This window comes from Diabrotica virgifera, chromosome 8 (assembly GCF_917563875.1).
Source record: "Diabrotica virgifera virgifera chromosome 8, PGI_DIABVI_V3a".
In the NCBI taxonomy this organism is placed as follows: Eukaryota; Metazoa; Arthropoda; class Insecta; order Coleoptera; family Chrysomelidae; genus Diabrotica; species Diabrotica virgifera.
The window spans coordinates 109,650,404-109,664,681 of record NC_065450.1 but is presented as its reverse complement, the minus strand read 5'-3'; the positions used below and the strand labels follow the sequence as shown (position 1 = coordinate 109,664,681).

The following is a 14,278-nucleotide window of genomic DNA, read 5'->3' as shown; positions in this document are numbered from 1 at the left end:
GGTTAAATCGCACACTACACAGACGGACGTACACTAGGGTGACCAAACGTCCCGTAAAAACGGGATTGTCCCGTTTTTTAACGATTTGTCCCGGCGTTCCGAAAAAGTCTCTCGGGACGCCTAAATGTCCCGTATTTGCGTTGGGTTAATTTTTTGTATGTGACTATATTTTCTCTCTTTACTTTTTCTTCAATTTCGGCATTTGTTTTCATTCTTATTTTTCCCTCTTTTGTTACTTTGTGGTCCAGTATTGTTCTCATTATTTTTCTTTCAAATTTCAGAAGACTATCTTCCTTTTTCTTGTTAATCGTCGTTGTTTCCACCCCATATATAACAACAGGTCTTATTAAGGTCTTAATAGGTTCATATTATACTTAGAGTCTTGCTTTTCAGCAGGTTTCTATTCATTCCATACGTTGTTCTGCCTTTCAGAATTCTTTCCTCTGTTCTCTCATTTCCGGTTTTTCCTATTGTTACTTCCAAGTAGCTATGGGTGGATACAGTTTCGGATTTATGGTTCTGTGTTATTAGATATTTCTGAGTTGTTGTGCCATCCTTCCCTATCGTCATGTATTTTATTTTGGGCTGGTTTATCTCTAGTCCTATTTTCTTTGCTTTCTTATGTAATTTTGCAACTGCTTTTATAAGTGCCATCTTCGCCTTCGCTATGATGACTAGATCATCTGCATATGCTACTAGTTGAAGTTGATCTGTAATAATGTTTTTGTTTGCAAAATTTGTCCTCTTCATGATTACTTTCAATATCAGATTAAATAATGTCGGAGAGATAGAGTCACCTTGTTTCACGCCTTGGTTTACTTTAATCTCCTTAGAAGTTGTTCCGTTAAAGCTGATCCTTGCTCTGATGTTCTTTAGGCTCACTGTTACTAACAGTCTTTTAGCATATGTCTTAATTTTTCTGGGATTCCAACATTCTCTAGCTGCTCCATCATTTTCTTCCGATTGATTGTATCAAAAGCGCTTTTGAAATCCGTGAATATTAGATGCATTTCTCTGTTGTAATCTCTTGATTCGTCGACCTCTTCTTCTAATATTCGTGCAGCGCATAATTTAAGCATTATGGGATGGGGAGTTAAACCTCATTTCCCCCAGAGCATGTGAAAAACATAAAGAATAGTAGGAGATGAAGTAAAGAAACACAGACTTACTCACAATAATTTAATAATACTTCGACGACCGGTTTCGATCTCTACACTATTCAGATCATGTTCAGGTCGGCGTTACAAGTAGTTAAATGCTACAATTAAAGAAAGCCAGAGTTAGAACATTGTCTGGTTGTATCAAAATGCAAATAGAAAGCCCAAAATTATTGAAAAGTATGCAACTGTTGACATTTCAGAAAAACAAACTGATACATACGTATGCACTAATATAGTATTAGAACTAATACATCTGTCTCTGTTTCACAACACACATCTGCCTTCAGGATCCATTCCAATTCACTGTGTTTTGACCTACGAAGCATGTCCGCGTCCGCTTACCCAGTCCCTCATCTAGCTATCCTATTAGCATAATTTGGACGTTTAAACATGTTATCGATGAACTTACAAAGCATCCCTTGTAACGGCATGTAAGTGGATCAAAATTATATAGTTTTTTACTTTTTAAAAAAAAGTTTTTAATAATTTTAAAATTTAACTTAATTCAACAAATAGTCATAAACCGCATGCATCTATGTGCGTATGCGGGCTTATGAGTACCTGTTTCTCATATGTGTGCATACGTATGTATCAGTTTGTTTTTCTGAAATGTCAACAGTTGCATACTTTTCAAACTTTTTGGGCTTTCTATTTGCATTTTGATACAACCAGACAATGTTCTAACTCTTGCTTTCTTTAAAGCATTTGACTACTTGTAACGCCGACCTGAAGATGATCTGAATAGTGTAGAGATCGAAACCGGTCGTCGAAGTATTATTAAATGATTGTGAGTAAGTCTGTGTTTCTTTACTTCATTTAAAATGAACTCACATATGCAACCCATTCAACATTTGAATGGTAGGAAAATGTAATTTGTCTTTCACAAAAAATACAAAAAAAAATTCCACGCCCAAGCCAACCCCTATCCCCTCAGAGAAAAAATTCTAGGTGCGCTACTGCTGCTTGGATGTGTCCCGTTTTATCAAGTTTATAATTTGGTCACCCTAACCTACACAGACTGTCCCGGACCATTGAAAGAGCTCTGTCTGCGGTGCGTTGCCGTCCGTGGTCGTCGGCTGTGTATGATGCTCCGTACAATCGCAGACCGTGGGAAGGAGGTATTACACTGTACTATTTTAGTATTATATTTTTACGCATTGTCCGGTTATTTGTACATAGTTAAAAACCTTTTAATTAAACATGTATATTTATGTATCTAATTCTAAAGTTTTCTGACGTACTATATTTTTATAACAAGATAATGAACAAGTAGATAACCTTAAACACCTTTAGCGATGTATTTTCGTCACCATTTAAACAATATTAGTGGCTACTTCTGATAAAAAAATCAAAACTTGTTTTACTAATTTAACAGCCTTGACAAGCTTTAATCAGGGGTTGTTAGTATTTACGTGGTAATCAAATACAATAATTATTGTTGTTGTGAATGTGTACACAATAGTATATTTTGCAGCTAGCATTTAATGATGGTCATTATGAAGCGAGTATGAGAGATACGAAACGAGCCGCCTAGTTTGAAATTAACATTTCAAGCACGTTTTTGTGAATTTTGGCAGAATATTATGGTAGAATAATTTTATTTCTAAATGAAATAAACATATTCAGTACAATTCAAAGAATATTAAAAAAATCGATGCAAAGTATTGAAAAATAAGCCAACAATGGCACATTTTTAGACACCTAAAAAAAGATTTTGTGGTGGACATCAGAACTTGTCATTAGATCATGTGAAACAAAAAATTAAAAAGGATTTTATTAGCTAGATTTTTGACTTTACGGTATCACTCAGAAGTCTAAATAACGAAATTTTTTGTACAAAATCAGTGAAAATTAACATATTTATTACTTATTGTTAAACAAAAAGAAAGCATAAAACAAAAAATATCTTGACATCGTTACCTCAAGAAATGGCTAAATAAAATATATGCAAAATTTTAGGTGGCTAAGTAGTTTTTGAGTTTTCCTTTCCACCGCCTTTGGAAAAAGCAGTTTTGAGAAAAATACGGTTTTTAAAGTTTTAACAACTTTTAAGTATTTTCAATTTCTTCAACATGTTATAACAGATATTGCTAGAACTGCTAACAGATATTCAACACGGTATATTTCCGGCAAACTTGCTCCGAGCAATCTGAAATTTTCAGAGAGTATTTCTGAAGCTATCTACTTTCATTTAAGGGGTTACATAGGTCTTGCGGGTAAAAAAGTGAATTTTTAAAAAAATTATATCTCGAAAACTAAAAATTATTTTTATTTATAATTGGAACATGTAAAAGTATAGTACTTAAGGTACTCTCAAAAAATGTTGAGACAAAAATATTCATTTTTGTAGAGTTGGCTGCAATTTTTCGACAACAGCCCTTTTTTGCGGTGGGCAGCATAAATAAGTCCAGTCTCATCTAAAATCAAAAAATTAAAAAGTTTCTTGTAGTTTATACCTCTGGTTAGTGAATGAACGAAGGAATTTTTTAGGTGAAGTCGTTTTTGTTTTATAAAAAAAACTACTTTAAAAATGGTAATTTCTAAAAATCTTCAAATTTAATTATTTTTTAAATTCCTTCGTTCATTCACTAGCCAGAGGTATAAAGTACAAGAAACTTTTTGATTTTTTGATTTTAGTTGAGACTGGATTTATTTATGCCGCCCACCGCAAAAAAGGGCTGTTGTCGAAATATTGCAGTCAACTCTACAAAATTGAATATTTTTGGTTGAAAATTTTTTTGAGAGTACCTTAAGTACTATAGTTTTACATGTTCCAATTATAAATAAAAATAATTTTTAGTTTTTGAGAAATAATTTTTTTTAATTCACTTTTTTACCCGCAAGACCTATGCAACCCCTTAAAATAATAAAAAATAGGAAATTTCAAAATTTTTAAACCATTCCCCACCTCCTTAAGTAACATCTGTTTCCTACAATAATATTTATTGCGTTCTAGAAACAGGAGAGGAATAGGTAAAATATACAAATTAAATATTTATACTTACACCATTACCAGTACACCATTAAAAAATATGTAACTTCAACAATGCCTTCCGGAATAGTTTATTCAAAGACTTTGACATTTATGAAACCGCTGGGAGGGAAACTGTCAAACATTGTGTTTGTTTATATTATTTGTACCACATTGTTTCTTGAGTTTTTTACCGTTAACAGTTTTTTAGTTGTATTTTCCGAACATTTTGTTTTAGTTTTTGTGTAGTTTTTTGTTGTGGAAGTAATAGTTTTAAGCAGTAAATATAAACATATTTGCATATAAAGTTAGGTAAACAATACAAATGTTGCTAGTATGTACAAGCAAAATATTGGCAAAACACATAATACATACTTATAGATTCACTTTCCCTCAAGGGGTCTGAGTTAACCTATGATTTAGACAGTTTTTCAAGCGTAAGTAACATGGACATAGTGACATATTATTTAGCATTTTTATAGGACGTTTTATAGCATTTAACCATTGTTTTTGTTTCTCACATAATAGCTTATTTAGTTGTTTTATGTTTTTGTCTCTCAGATGATAACTTATTTAGTTGTTTTATGCTTAAAATGTAGCACTGATGGTAACCGATAAAACTGAACTATATCATGATTACTTCGCATTCCACATTTCAAAACACAACCGAAATGAGGCCTATTATATTTTTAAATTAATTCTTCCAAAAAACAAAATTACACAGAAGCGCAACTAAAATGATCTGAAACATATTAAGAACTGATAGAATAATATATCTATGTTTCCCTCCCAGCCGCGATATTGATTTAATTTATGACAGCATGTTGGAATGCGAAACGTCATTCCAGACAAAAGCGTGGCTTTAGAGCCGCATGTGGCTCTTAAGCTCCTTAAGTGCGGCTCTGGCACAAATATCCACGGAAAGCATAATCATATTTTCATTAAAAAAACTTGGTAGAAAAAAAATTACATCTTATTTTAACAAATTAGCATTTACAAACTTAAGTACTCGTATTTGTCAAAAAATTTCTTGAAACCGAGTTGAAATTTTCTCCTTGACATTGACATTGGTAGCTTTGAAATACAATTATAATTGAAATATTTAAAAAATAAGGACATTATGGCGCTCTAAATTTGAACGTCTTTGTGTTAAATTGGAAAAATTGGAGAAGAAAAAATGTGATCTCAGTTCACTACAGAAGTGGTCTGCATTTAATGACCTGGAAAAGGAAGACATATGATCATTTTCAACGCTGGAATAGTATTATTGACTCTTACGATCCGCTGAAAGAGCTCGCGTTTGCTATTCTTTCCCTTTTCGGTTCTACATATTTATATAATTTGAACAATCTTTTTCAAGCATGGACATTATCAAGAGTAAACTGAGAAACAGTCTTACTGATATGAACTTTGAATCATGCCCAAAATTAAAAACAACAGCATACAAACCTGACTTCCTCAAACTTTCCAAGCAGATACAAGCACAATGTTCGCTTTAATAAATATTTATTAACCTTCATCGGACTGGCCAGGGTCTATTTTGAAACCAAATCACAATTTTTGGCTATTACTATTATTATTACTTTATAGGTCTTAATTTTTTATTGGCGCTCTTCCGTCTATCTGTAGTTTATAATATATTTTATTGATAAAAAATCATGCATACAACAAGAACATTTAACTGTTAGATACTGATAGTGATGTAACCAATAAAAAACGGTACCGTTTTTTTAAAAAAAAACCGTTTTTTATTGCAAAAAAAAACGAAGCCTTCGTTTTTATTTGTTTTTTTTTTTCGTTTTTTTTTTATTTTGATTTTTTAAGTGGGTACAGTTTATTTAATGACAAAAACATATAATAAATATAATATTCTGTATAATTTTACGCTGTGTCTAGGTACACGCTAACGTGTACGCAAATAAAAAAGTTAGGTACACGCTTAAACGTCATCAAGTCAGTGACGTCATTATTTAGCGTGTACCATGACTGGGTTTTTTGGTACACGCTAATTTGAGCTACGTGTATGCTGTGGTATTAAGTATCTGTAATATGTAAGTATCGCGAATGTCAGAGTTTGGTTAGAATTTGTCCAATCGTGTTATGTTTACAGTATAATATATTGATTTGTAGAGTTTCCTTATTTTTAATTGTTTAGTGTTTTTTTTTTAAATTAAGTATGGAGTGTGGACAATTATTTAGTTCTTTTAATGAATTTAACAGCATTCTAAAACAGTATGAAAAAGATAAGAGACAAAAATTCGAGATTAAGGGTAGCAGAAGTAATAAGACAAAATATACGGGGTGATTGATTAGTGTGATAAAGCTCAGTAGATCCGCTATAGTAATAGATAGCAATAAAAGTTAGTAACAAAAATTTTAGCAAACTTTGAGCTTCATAGTACAAAATTAATAAAATTAGAATGTTACAGGGCGTTCGATAATACAGTGGCAGGCCAAACTTATGTTTTTTAAATGGAAATGAAACATCCTATATTTTATTTTATGTTCGAAATCTTCTTAACTTCCATATCACAAAAATATAAAGGTTTATTATGTTATACAGGGTATTTACAAAGTTATAACCAATTTTCTATGAAAATCGTAACAACTTCAACTCCCTGTATAAATAAAAATAAACACCACAGCAAAAATAAACACCAATATAAACTGGTATAATTAACTTACGTATAAATAATACTTTAGCAGTATTTTGTATTTATAATATCATGTTAACTAATATTTATTTTGCTAACCTGAATATATACTTTTATATACAGTTGTTTTATTACAATTAAGTTTGAAACATCTGAATTAAATAGTTCTGCTTCCCTTCCCCTTCCCTTAATAAAAATATTTTCTATCAAACAAAAAACACTAAGGCCCGGTACTTTATGTCTCGATTAACAGCCGGTTAGTTAACCGGGACCTCTTTAGGGTCTCTTGCGTTGTAATAAATGCAATTTTAATTATTATTATCCTTATTTATAATTATATTTAATAATACTTGTAATTGCCTTTATTACAACGCAAGAGACCCTAAAGTGGTCCCGATTAAACCCCAGTTAGATAACCGGCTGTTAATCGAGACATAAAGTACCGCGCCTAAACATATCAAAATAGCGTGTACCAAAATATAAAGTCACTGCGCACGCTAAATAATGACGTCACTGGCTTGATGAAGTTTAATTCGCGTGTACCTAACTTTTTTATTTGCGTACACGTTAGCGTGTACCTAGACACAGCGATAATTTTATAACAAAATAAGTATTATTTCGTTTCATAATTAATTTCGTATAAATCCTTTAAATAAAAAGACCATGGGTATAAACAAAATAAGAAGAGTTTATTCGTTAACTTGCAAAATCAAAGCAAAAATAAGTAATAAAAATTTATCAAATAAAAAAAACAACGTCTTAATGATTGAAAAGGTTCAATTAATTAACCGAATCCCTTAAATGAACACTGATCCGTCCCGTCGCTATCTGCATTTTCTTCAGACTCTGAAGCTTCCTCTTCATCACTTTCAAAGACAGACTCCGACTGATCTGAATTGGATATTATCATTGGTTCCGGTTCAGATTCTAATGCAGGATTGACTGTGAAGCTAGGGCCAGCAATTGATTCTGAACTGGATGATTCACTTGGCTGTAGTTCAGCCATTAATTTTAAATTATGAGCCACATACACGATTTTTGACGCTCGAGTATTGGTCAGCCTGTTTCTCTTGTTGGTGTGAATTCCCGAATATGAAGAAAAGGATCTTTCACATGCTGCTGATGTCGCTGGCAACTCTAGAAAACGAATCGCCAACTTGGAGAGTGCGGTATTTGAGCAAAGACCACTCCACCAGGCAATAGGGCTGATAGCTGCAATTGTGTCCTCATTCCATAGAAAAGCCTTTTTGAATAGTCCTTCTTTTGCAATAAAATTGACAACGTCAGCTAAGACGGCTGCTTCATAGACATCTGGCATCTTCTGTGCTACCTTGTATATGACTTCTGTCGCATCAGTCTACATTAAATAAAAAAATTAATATAAATATAAATAAAACCCACTATAACCTAAAAAAATTTACCATCTCATCTGAGCTAAGTTCGCAGCCACGATATTTTGGATCCAAAAGGTTAGCTACAAAATGAACACTATAAATAGCAAACTTCTTCCGATTTTCAAAAATTGCCCTTGTATCTGCTTCCTCTTTGGATAACAATGGACTTTTAGTGACATTTTCTAATGAGGTGTTAACCATTTTTTTAAATAAATGCAGACATTTTGAAATCGTTGGTGTGTCACCTTCTACAGAGGTAATTGTGTTAGCAATTGGTTCCAGAAGCATAATGTATCCTTGTACCCGGTCCCAAAATATATCGCTTAGAGCATTTTTTTTAAAGATGGGTGTTTGCTTACTGCCTTTTCAACTTCTTCATTGATAGCCATCCTTTTTATTATTTGTTTGTTAGCAAGCAATGATTGTAGACAAAGAACTAATGATCCCCATCTGGTAGGCACTGGGAGTTTAAGACTGCAACTTATTTTTAATTCGTTTTGTTTTTCCTTTACCCACGCAGATAATATGTGGCTTTGTCGGATGGCCTTTGTAAGGGCAACAGCCTCGGCAGTAAACGATTTCAGACTTGTTAAATTTTTGAGATCGGTAAATATTAAATTAAGAGAATGAGCAAAGCATCCATAGGTAAAAATGTTATTATCAAAATCATTTTCAATCAAGGCCCAAGCAGCTTTCATGTTTGCTGCATTGTCTGTGACTATACCAAATACCTTTCGGGGACCGATTTCACGTATTACTGCACCAAGGGTTTTTGCCATATATTCTGCAGTATGAGGTGCAGTGCCTGTGGGCATAATTTTAAAAAGGAATGGCTTTGGAGTTGTTACAACAAAGTTTAGGACAGCCTCGTTCCTAATATTGGACCATCCATCCACCATTAGTCCAACAGAATGTGCTCCAGCTTAAAGTAAAGAGATAATTATTTTTAACCTACTAGCATAATGTAGGTTTACTTATATTAAAGTCGGGCCGTTCTAAAATTACTGAAATATATACGACGGACGGTGTGGTACAACACTGTACCGCATCTGGTTGCTGTTCAAGGTCTTTCCTGTTAAACTTCGTCCGTAGTACGTTGTTCAGTGGTAATTTTACAGCGGCTCGCCTATATATTGTCAATGTTTTAATAAATATAATAACAGTAAATTAAATATTTTTTTAAAAATTCCAAAATTCCCCAAATTACATTAGTTTTAATGAACTAATACGGTTCCAACCGGAGTCGATGCCAAATTACATCATTTTGTACAACACTCCTTGGTAATGATGCAATGGCATCGAAACCGGTTGGAACCGTATTAGATTATTATTAAAACTAATGTAATTTGTGGATTTTCTAAAAAATATTTAATTTATTGTTATTACGCAGAATTTCACAGAGTAAGGGCCGAAACAATAAATTTTAATAAATATGGTAAAACTTAAATCTTACCAATGTTTTCCGAAACCATAGCCTTTACACGTAGGTGCTCACTGTCTAATAGTGGGCCTGATACAAGGTGTCGGGTTGGTATCTGATAAGCAGGTCTGAGAAATTTAAACAACTTCTGCCACTGTATATTTTCTACTAAAGCCAGTGGTGCTTGACTTGAATAGATAGCCCGGCTAAGCAGTTCATCGGCTTTTACTTTTTGTTCAGGTGTCATTTTATCCATGAATGCGGACACCTCTTTAGATTGTGATTTCGGTTTTTCTGTAAATAAAATTCCCAAATTTATTAAATTTAAAAATAAGTCTGTAAAGTAAGGTTATCTTTAGGAATTTCTACTAAATAAAGAAGAGGGAAATTTGGAAATATTTTTAGAGCTTTGGTACATACCTTTAACTTTTTCCTCCCTTTTTTCATGTATTGTTTGTAATAGTCCAATGTTTCGTTGTTTTCTCTCCGTCACTCCATACTTTATTTTAACTTCCTCTGGACATTTTAGGCATTTTTTAATATGTTCCAACAAACGTGTCCCATTTTTTGATAGTTGAAGTGTACAAAAAGTACACTCTACTTGAGGAGTTTTTTTTTCTGTGTTTTTAGCATTTTAAACAGGAAACTTACTTTGCAACTTTTCCTTCCTCGTGATTCCCGCGAAGAACAAGAACTCGAATTCGAAGACATTATAAACATTCAGTTTTTGTCACTAATGTCACTACAGTAGGTAACAAATAATTTATTATCATAAAACACAGAAAATATAATTAACAATAATTTATTTATTTAAACACACTTAAATAAGCACTAAACACAAATATTTCCGGCACAAGGCAAGTAAATCACAAAATAACAACAGAACACCTGCAAAAGCTAATCGGTAATTCCCCGGTTTTCTCAGCGCCAACGAATACGAGCGTCCTGCTAAATTTCGGTGATTCCCCAAAAGCAACGACGTAAAAAATAATAGATAAAGGCAGTAAGGGTTTAATGTTTCAATATTTTTTAAAAAGGAACGTCAAACACTGAGTTTCTAGATGTTTTGGATATAATATTGAAATATTGGGTGATTTTTAGGCTTACAAACAACTCCTAATATTGATATTGTTAATATTACGTTGAGAAACTAATAAAAAACAATTAAAAACAAAAAAAACACGTTTTTTATTGTTTTTTTTTCCTTTTTTTTTAGAATTAAAAAAAAACACGTTTTTTACATCACTAATTGCAGACGTATTCCCAGAACTTTTGGATATTACTGAGCTTAAATAGAACAAAAAAATACAAGTGGACGGTGCCATTTGTATTGTACAGGCAAAACCAGAAAAACCAGTAAAATATGCGTAAACTCTAATAATTTTGTATGCCTAGAATAGGCGCAATCAGCGACGGGATCAAATCTCTGACAACTGGTTACAATTGTCTGCGTTTGATTTATCATTTGCGTTTAAAATAAATTCAATAGAAATTAGTAGAAGAACTCTATTTTTGTTATATTGCGATACTCTACATATTAAGTTTATGTAACTTGCATTTTTGTAGGTAAAATTTATAGTTAATGAAACTTTAGTTGCTGATATTTAATAAAAAATAAAAACTTACAAGTAAAGGGTACCCTCCGTTAAGATAGGCTAAATGCCCTCACTCCCAGAATTCAATTCTTCAATACAATTCAATTTTTTTACGTTTTATGCAATTAAAAAATGAGATTACGCTGATTTTTAGCTCGCCACCCCCTTACCCCTCCCCCACAGCTAAAAACATAGATTTTTAGATTTAATTTTTTTTTAGATGGGTTGTAAGTGATATAAAAATTTCAAAAAATTCACACGTGTAGCTGAAGCTTTTACAACACATGTCCATTTTTTATGGACCCGTAGGTCGAGTGTACATAACCTCAATTTTTTTTATATTTTTTAAATCTTGTAACTTTTTTTGGAGATGGCTACAGGTCCATTTTTTTTTAATTTTGTGAATTTTATTAAAAACTATCCCTCTGATTTTTTTCAGATTTTTCCGTCAACGGCGCCATCTTAAAAAATCCGGAAAACTGTTTTTAGGGGGTTTTTGGGGATTTTTTCCATTTTATAAACTTCAAAATAGATCAACTCAAGGTTTTGTGGATAGATTATGTATAATTTGAAATGACTGAGTATTTTATAATATTGAAAAATTGGGCGAAACACTTTTAAACCCCCAAAAACCATGTTTTTTTAAGTTTTCTAAGGGATTTTGCGGGTCTTATCATATTTTTTGAGGTCGATACAGCCTGAATATTTTTTTTTAATTTTTTTACGTTATATGTGATTAAAAAATTAAGACTTACCGCAATTTTAGCCCACCACTCCCTTCCCCACATCCAAAAACGTCAATTGTTCGATTTAATTTTTTTTAACTTGGTTTGCAATTAAATTATAAATTACAAAAAGTTACAAAAATTACAAAAGCTTGTAACAAGTTGCAATTAATTTAAAAATTTTATGAGGCTTCTACAAAACATGTCTATTATTTATGGACCCGTAGGTCGAGTGTACATATGATCTCAAAATTCCTTTTTTATTTTTTTTAACGTATTTTTGACTTCCAATCGATATTTTTTTAAAATGTCAAATGAATGGTACATCTCTCTCGCGGACGGCCGCCTCAATACTTGCTTAGTTAATTATTAAAAATAATAGCTAAGTAATAAAATAACGACTTCCCAGACTCATGTAGGGACGGGGAGCTTTCAATTTTGATTTGGTCACTTTCTGACTTTCATAATAATAATTTTTATTCGAGTTATTAAGCCTTGAAAATGGCCATTTTCGCGTTTTTCAAATTTTAAATCTCGTATAACTCGACAACAGTCAATTTTAGAGAAAAATCACAAGAGACCTTTTTTGCTCAGATTGATCCAGAGAATCTAAAACAAATTTGTCCGAAGTAAAAAATTGATTTTTTGAATTTGTTGAAAAAATTTTCCGGCCGTGGTACTGTCTGGCAACTTGTGGATTTGTTATAAGGATCTGTTTTTGAGTAATTTTGTGCAGAAAGAAACGAATCGGAACAATTTACCAAACGGTGGCGAGCAATTAGAATATTACTCCAGGGCGCATCTGTTTGGAGATGGACGTTGAGAGGTGACTTAAATTTTTTTGCAGAAATTGCTTGAAAATAACTCAAATAATAATATTTAAGCTATCCTCCCACTCAAAATGGTCCGGAACATTGTTTAAATAATCAAAATGTCAAAATATGAAGGAAAAATTCGATTTTTTTTATTTTTGATTATAACTGTAAAACTGTTCATTTCTGAGAAAAGTTGTACTAACATAAAAGTTGCGTAATTAAATTTACTACAATATAGAATTGGTTAAGAATTTAAGAAATAGTCACCCTTGTTGCAAAATAGCAATAATTGCGAAAAAAACCATACAAAATCAAGTATTTGCATTTTACGTTTTTCAAACATTTATGCTACACTTAGGACCTTCATATTTTACCCAGAAAAACTTTATGATATAGTAAAACAACACTGTAAATTTCATTAAGATCGGTTTAATAGATTTTGCAAAATAAATTTTGCAATCCAGCTTTCGCAAAAAAAATTCATTTCTTTTAAATGTTGCAGGACTGAAAATAAATCAGATAGCAAGTTGATTTTTTTTGCTTATAGAAGTGTACTGTACCTTTCATTTGCAGTTTGCAAAATTAAAATATATTAATTACCACGGCGTCAGGAAATTTTTTAAATAAACATTAATTTTTGGTGCTACGCACTATGGACGAACTATGGAAAAGAAAGAACGTCGAAATAACATTATTATCACCGGATTTGAAACTGCAAGAGATACTATAGAGCTAAAAGAAGATATAGAGAATAAATTGCAAACTTTTCTTGGAACAAAGTGTGAGATAAAAGAGATAACGAAACTGAATAAGAGAATGTGCAAGTTAGAATTGAGTAGGTACATTACATATGGTGATAAAGCAGACATAATGAAAAATAAGAATAAGTTAAGACATATTAAAGGAAGAAAACTTTTTATTGATGATTATACGATCCAAGAAAGAGAGATTCAAAAACAACTAAGAGAATATGCAAATGAACAGAGAGAAAAAGGTAATGTTGTAAAAGTTAAATACCAGAAGATCATTATAAATGATGAAATATGGAAATGGAATATGGAAACTGGCACAATTAAAAAAGAGAGCAACAGAGCTAATCCAAAAAACTAATAAAAGCGGAGGCTGACAAAATGATGACAAATTCGGCAATGAAAACGGAAAAAGAAATGAAACTGAAAGTTATAGATAAGAAAGGAGAGGTATGAAGAACAGCGACATGGAATGTTAGAGGAATAAGTGAAAAAGAGTTAGAATTAGTAGAAACCCTTAGCAACACAAACAATGCTGCAATAGCCATCACTGAGACAAAAAAAAAGGGAGCTGGGACACAAATACTAGGAGATGGAAATCTACTAATATACAGTGGTGTAAAGGAAACTGAATGGGCCAGAGCAGGAGTAGCCTGTTTGATACCCAAAGATAAAGTAAAAGGTATAAGAAATTGGGAGTTCATCAATGAGAGACTATTGAAAGTATCAATGAATTGTAGTAAAAGCGATATTATAACTTTGATTGTAATATACGCACCTGGAGAAAGTGACAAA

The 14,278-nt window shown here is 32.1% G+C and overlaps 2 protein-coding genes across 9 annotated transcripts in view; one reads left to right on the top strand and one right to left on the bottom strand.

Annotated features, from left to right (window-relative positions):
• Positions 1-14,278, top strand: part of LOC114344348 (sterol regulatory element-binding protein cleavage-activating protein) — an 860,805-nt gene that overhangs the window by 150,056 nt on the left and 696,471 nt on the right. Inside the window, exon 1 of one of the 7 annotated variants that reach the window (XM_050657869.1) lies at positions 2,166-2,278. The exons of the other annotated variants lie outside the window; for them this stretch is intronic. The gene's annotated coding sequence lies outside the window, so the exon portion shown is untranslated. Of the gene's footprint in view, positions 1-2,165; positions 2,279-14,278 lie in introns of those variants that run through there. 7 annotated transcript variants of the gene reach the window in all.
• LOC126889528 (uncharacterized) lies at positions 8,094-10,255 on the bottom strand. 2 transcript variants are annotated; one of them, XR_007700071.1, is made up of 3 exons: positions 9,633-10,255; positions 8,207-9,101; positions 8,094-8,142 (listed from the first exon to the last, which is right to left on the bottom strand). XR_007700071.1 is itself a non-coding variant. In XM_050657879.1 (3 exons), the coding sequence occupies exons 2-3, from the start codon at positions 9,853-9,855 to the stop codon at positions 8,503-8,505; spliced, it is 822 nt and encodes a 273-aa protein (XP_050513836.1). In that variant the 5' UTR covers positions 9,856-9,893; positions 10,020-10,255; the 3' UTR covers positions 8,103-8,502. The 2 variants fall into 2 exon arrangements, 1 of the variants encoding a protein (XP_050513836.1); XM_050657879.1 differs by having other exon boundaries at positions 8,103-9,101; positions 9,633-9,893; positions 10,020-10,255.

What these genes read in the sequence shown, in the direction of transcription:
- LOC126889528 (XM_050657879.1), bottom strand. Translation starts at nt 9,855, where the DNA reads ATGGATAAAATGACACCTGAACAAAAAGTAAAAGCCGATGAACTGCTT. An exon ending in TATGGTTTCGGAAAACATTG is followed by an intron (nt 9,102 to 9,632) that starts GTAAGATTTAAG and finishes CTTTACTTTAAG; the next exon opens with CTGGAGCACATTCTGTTGGA.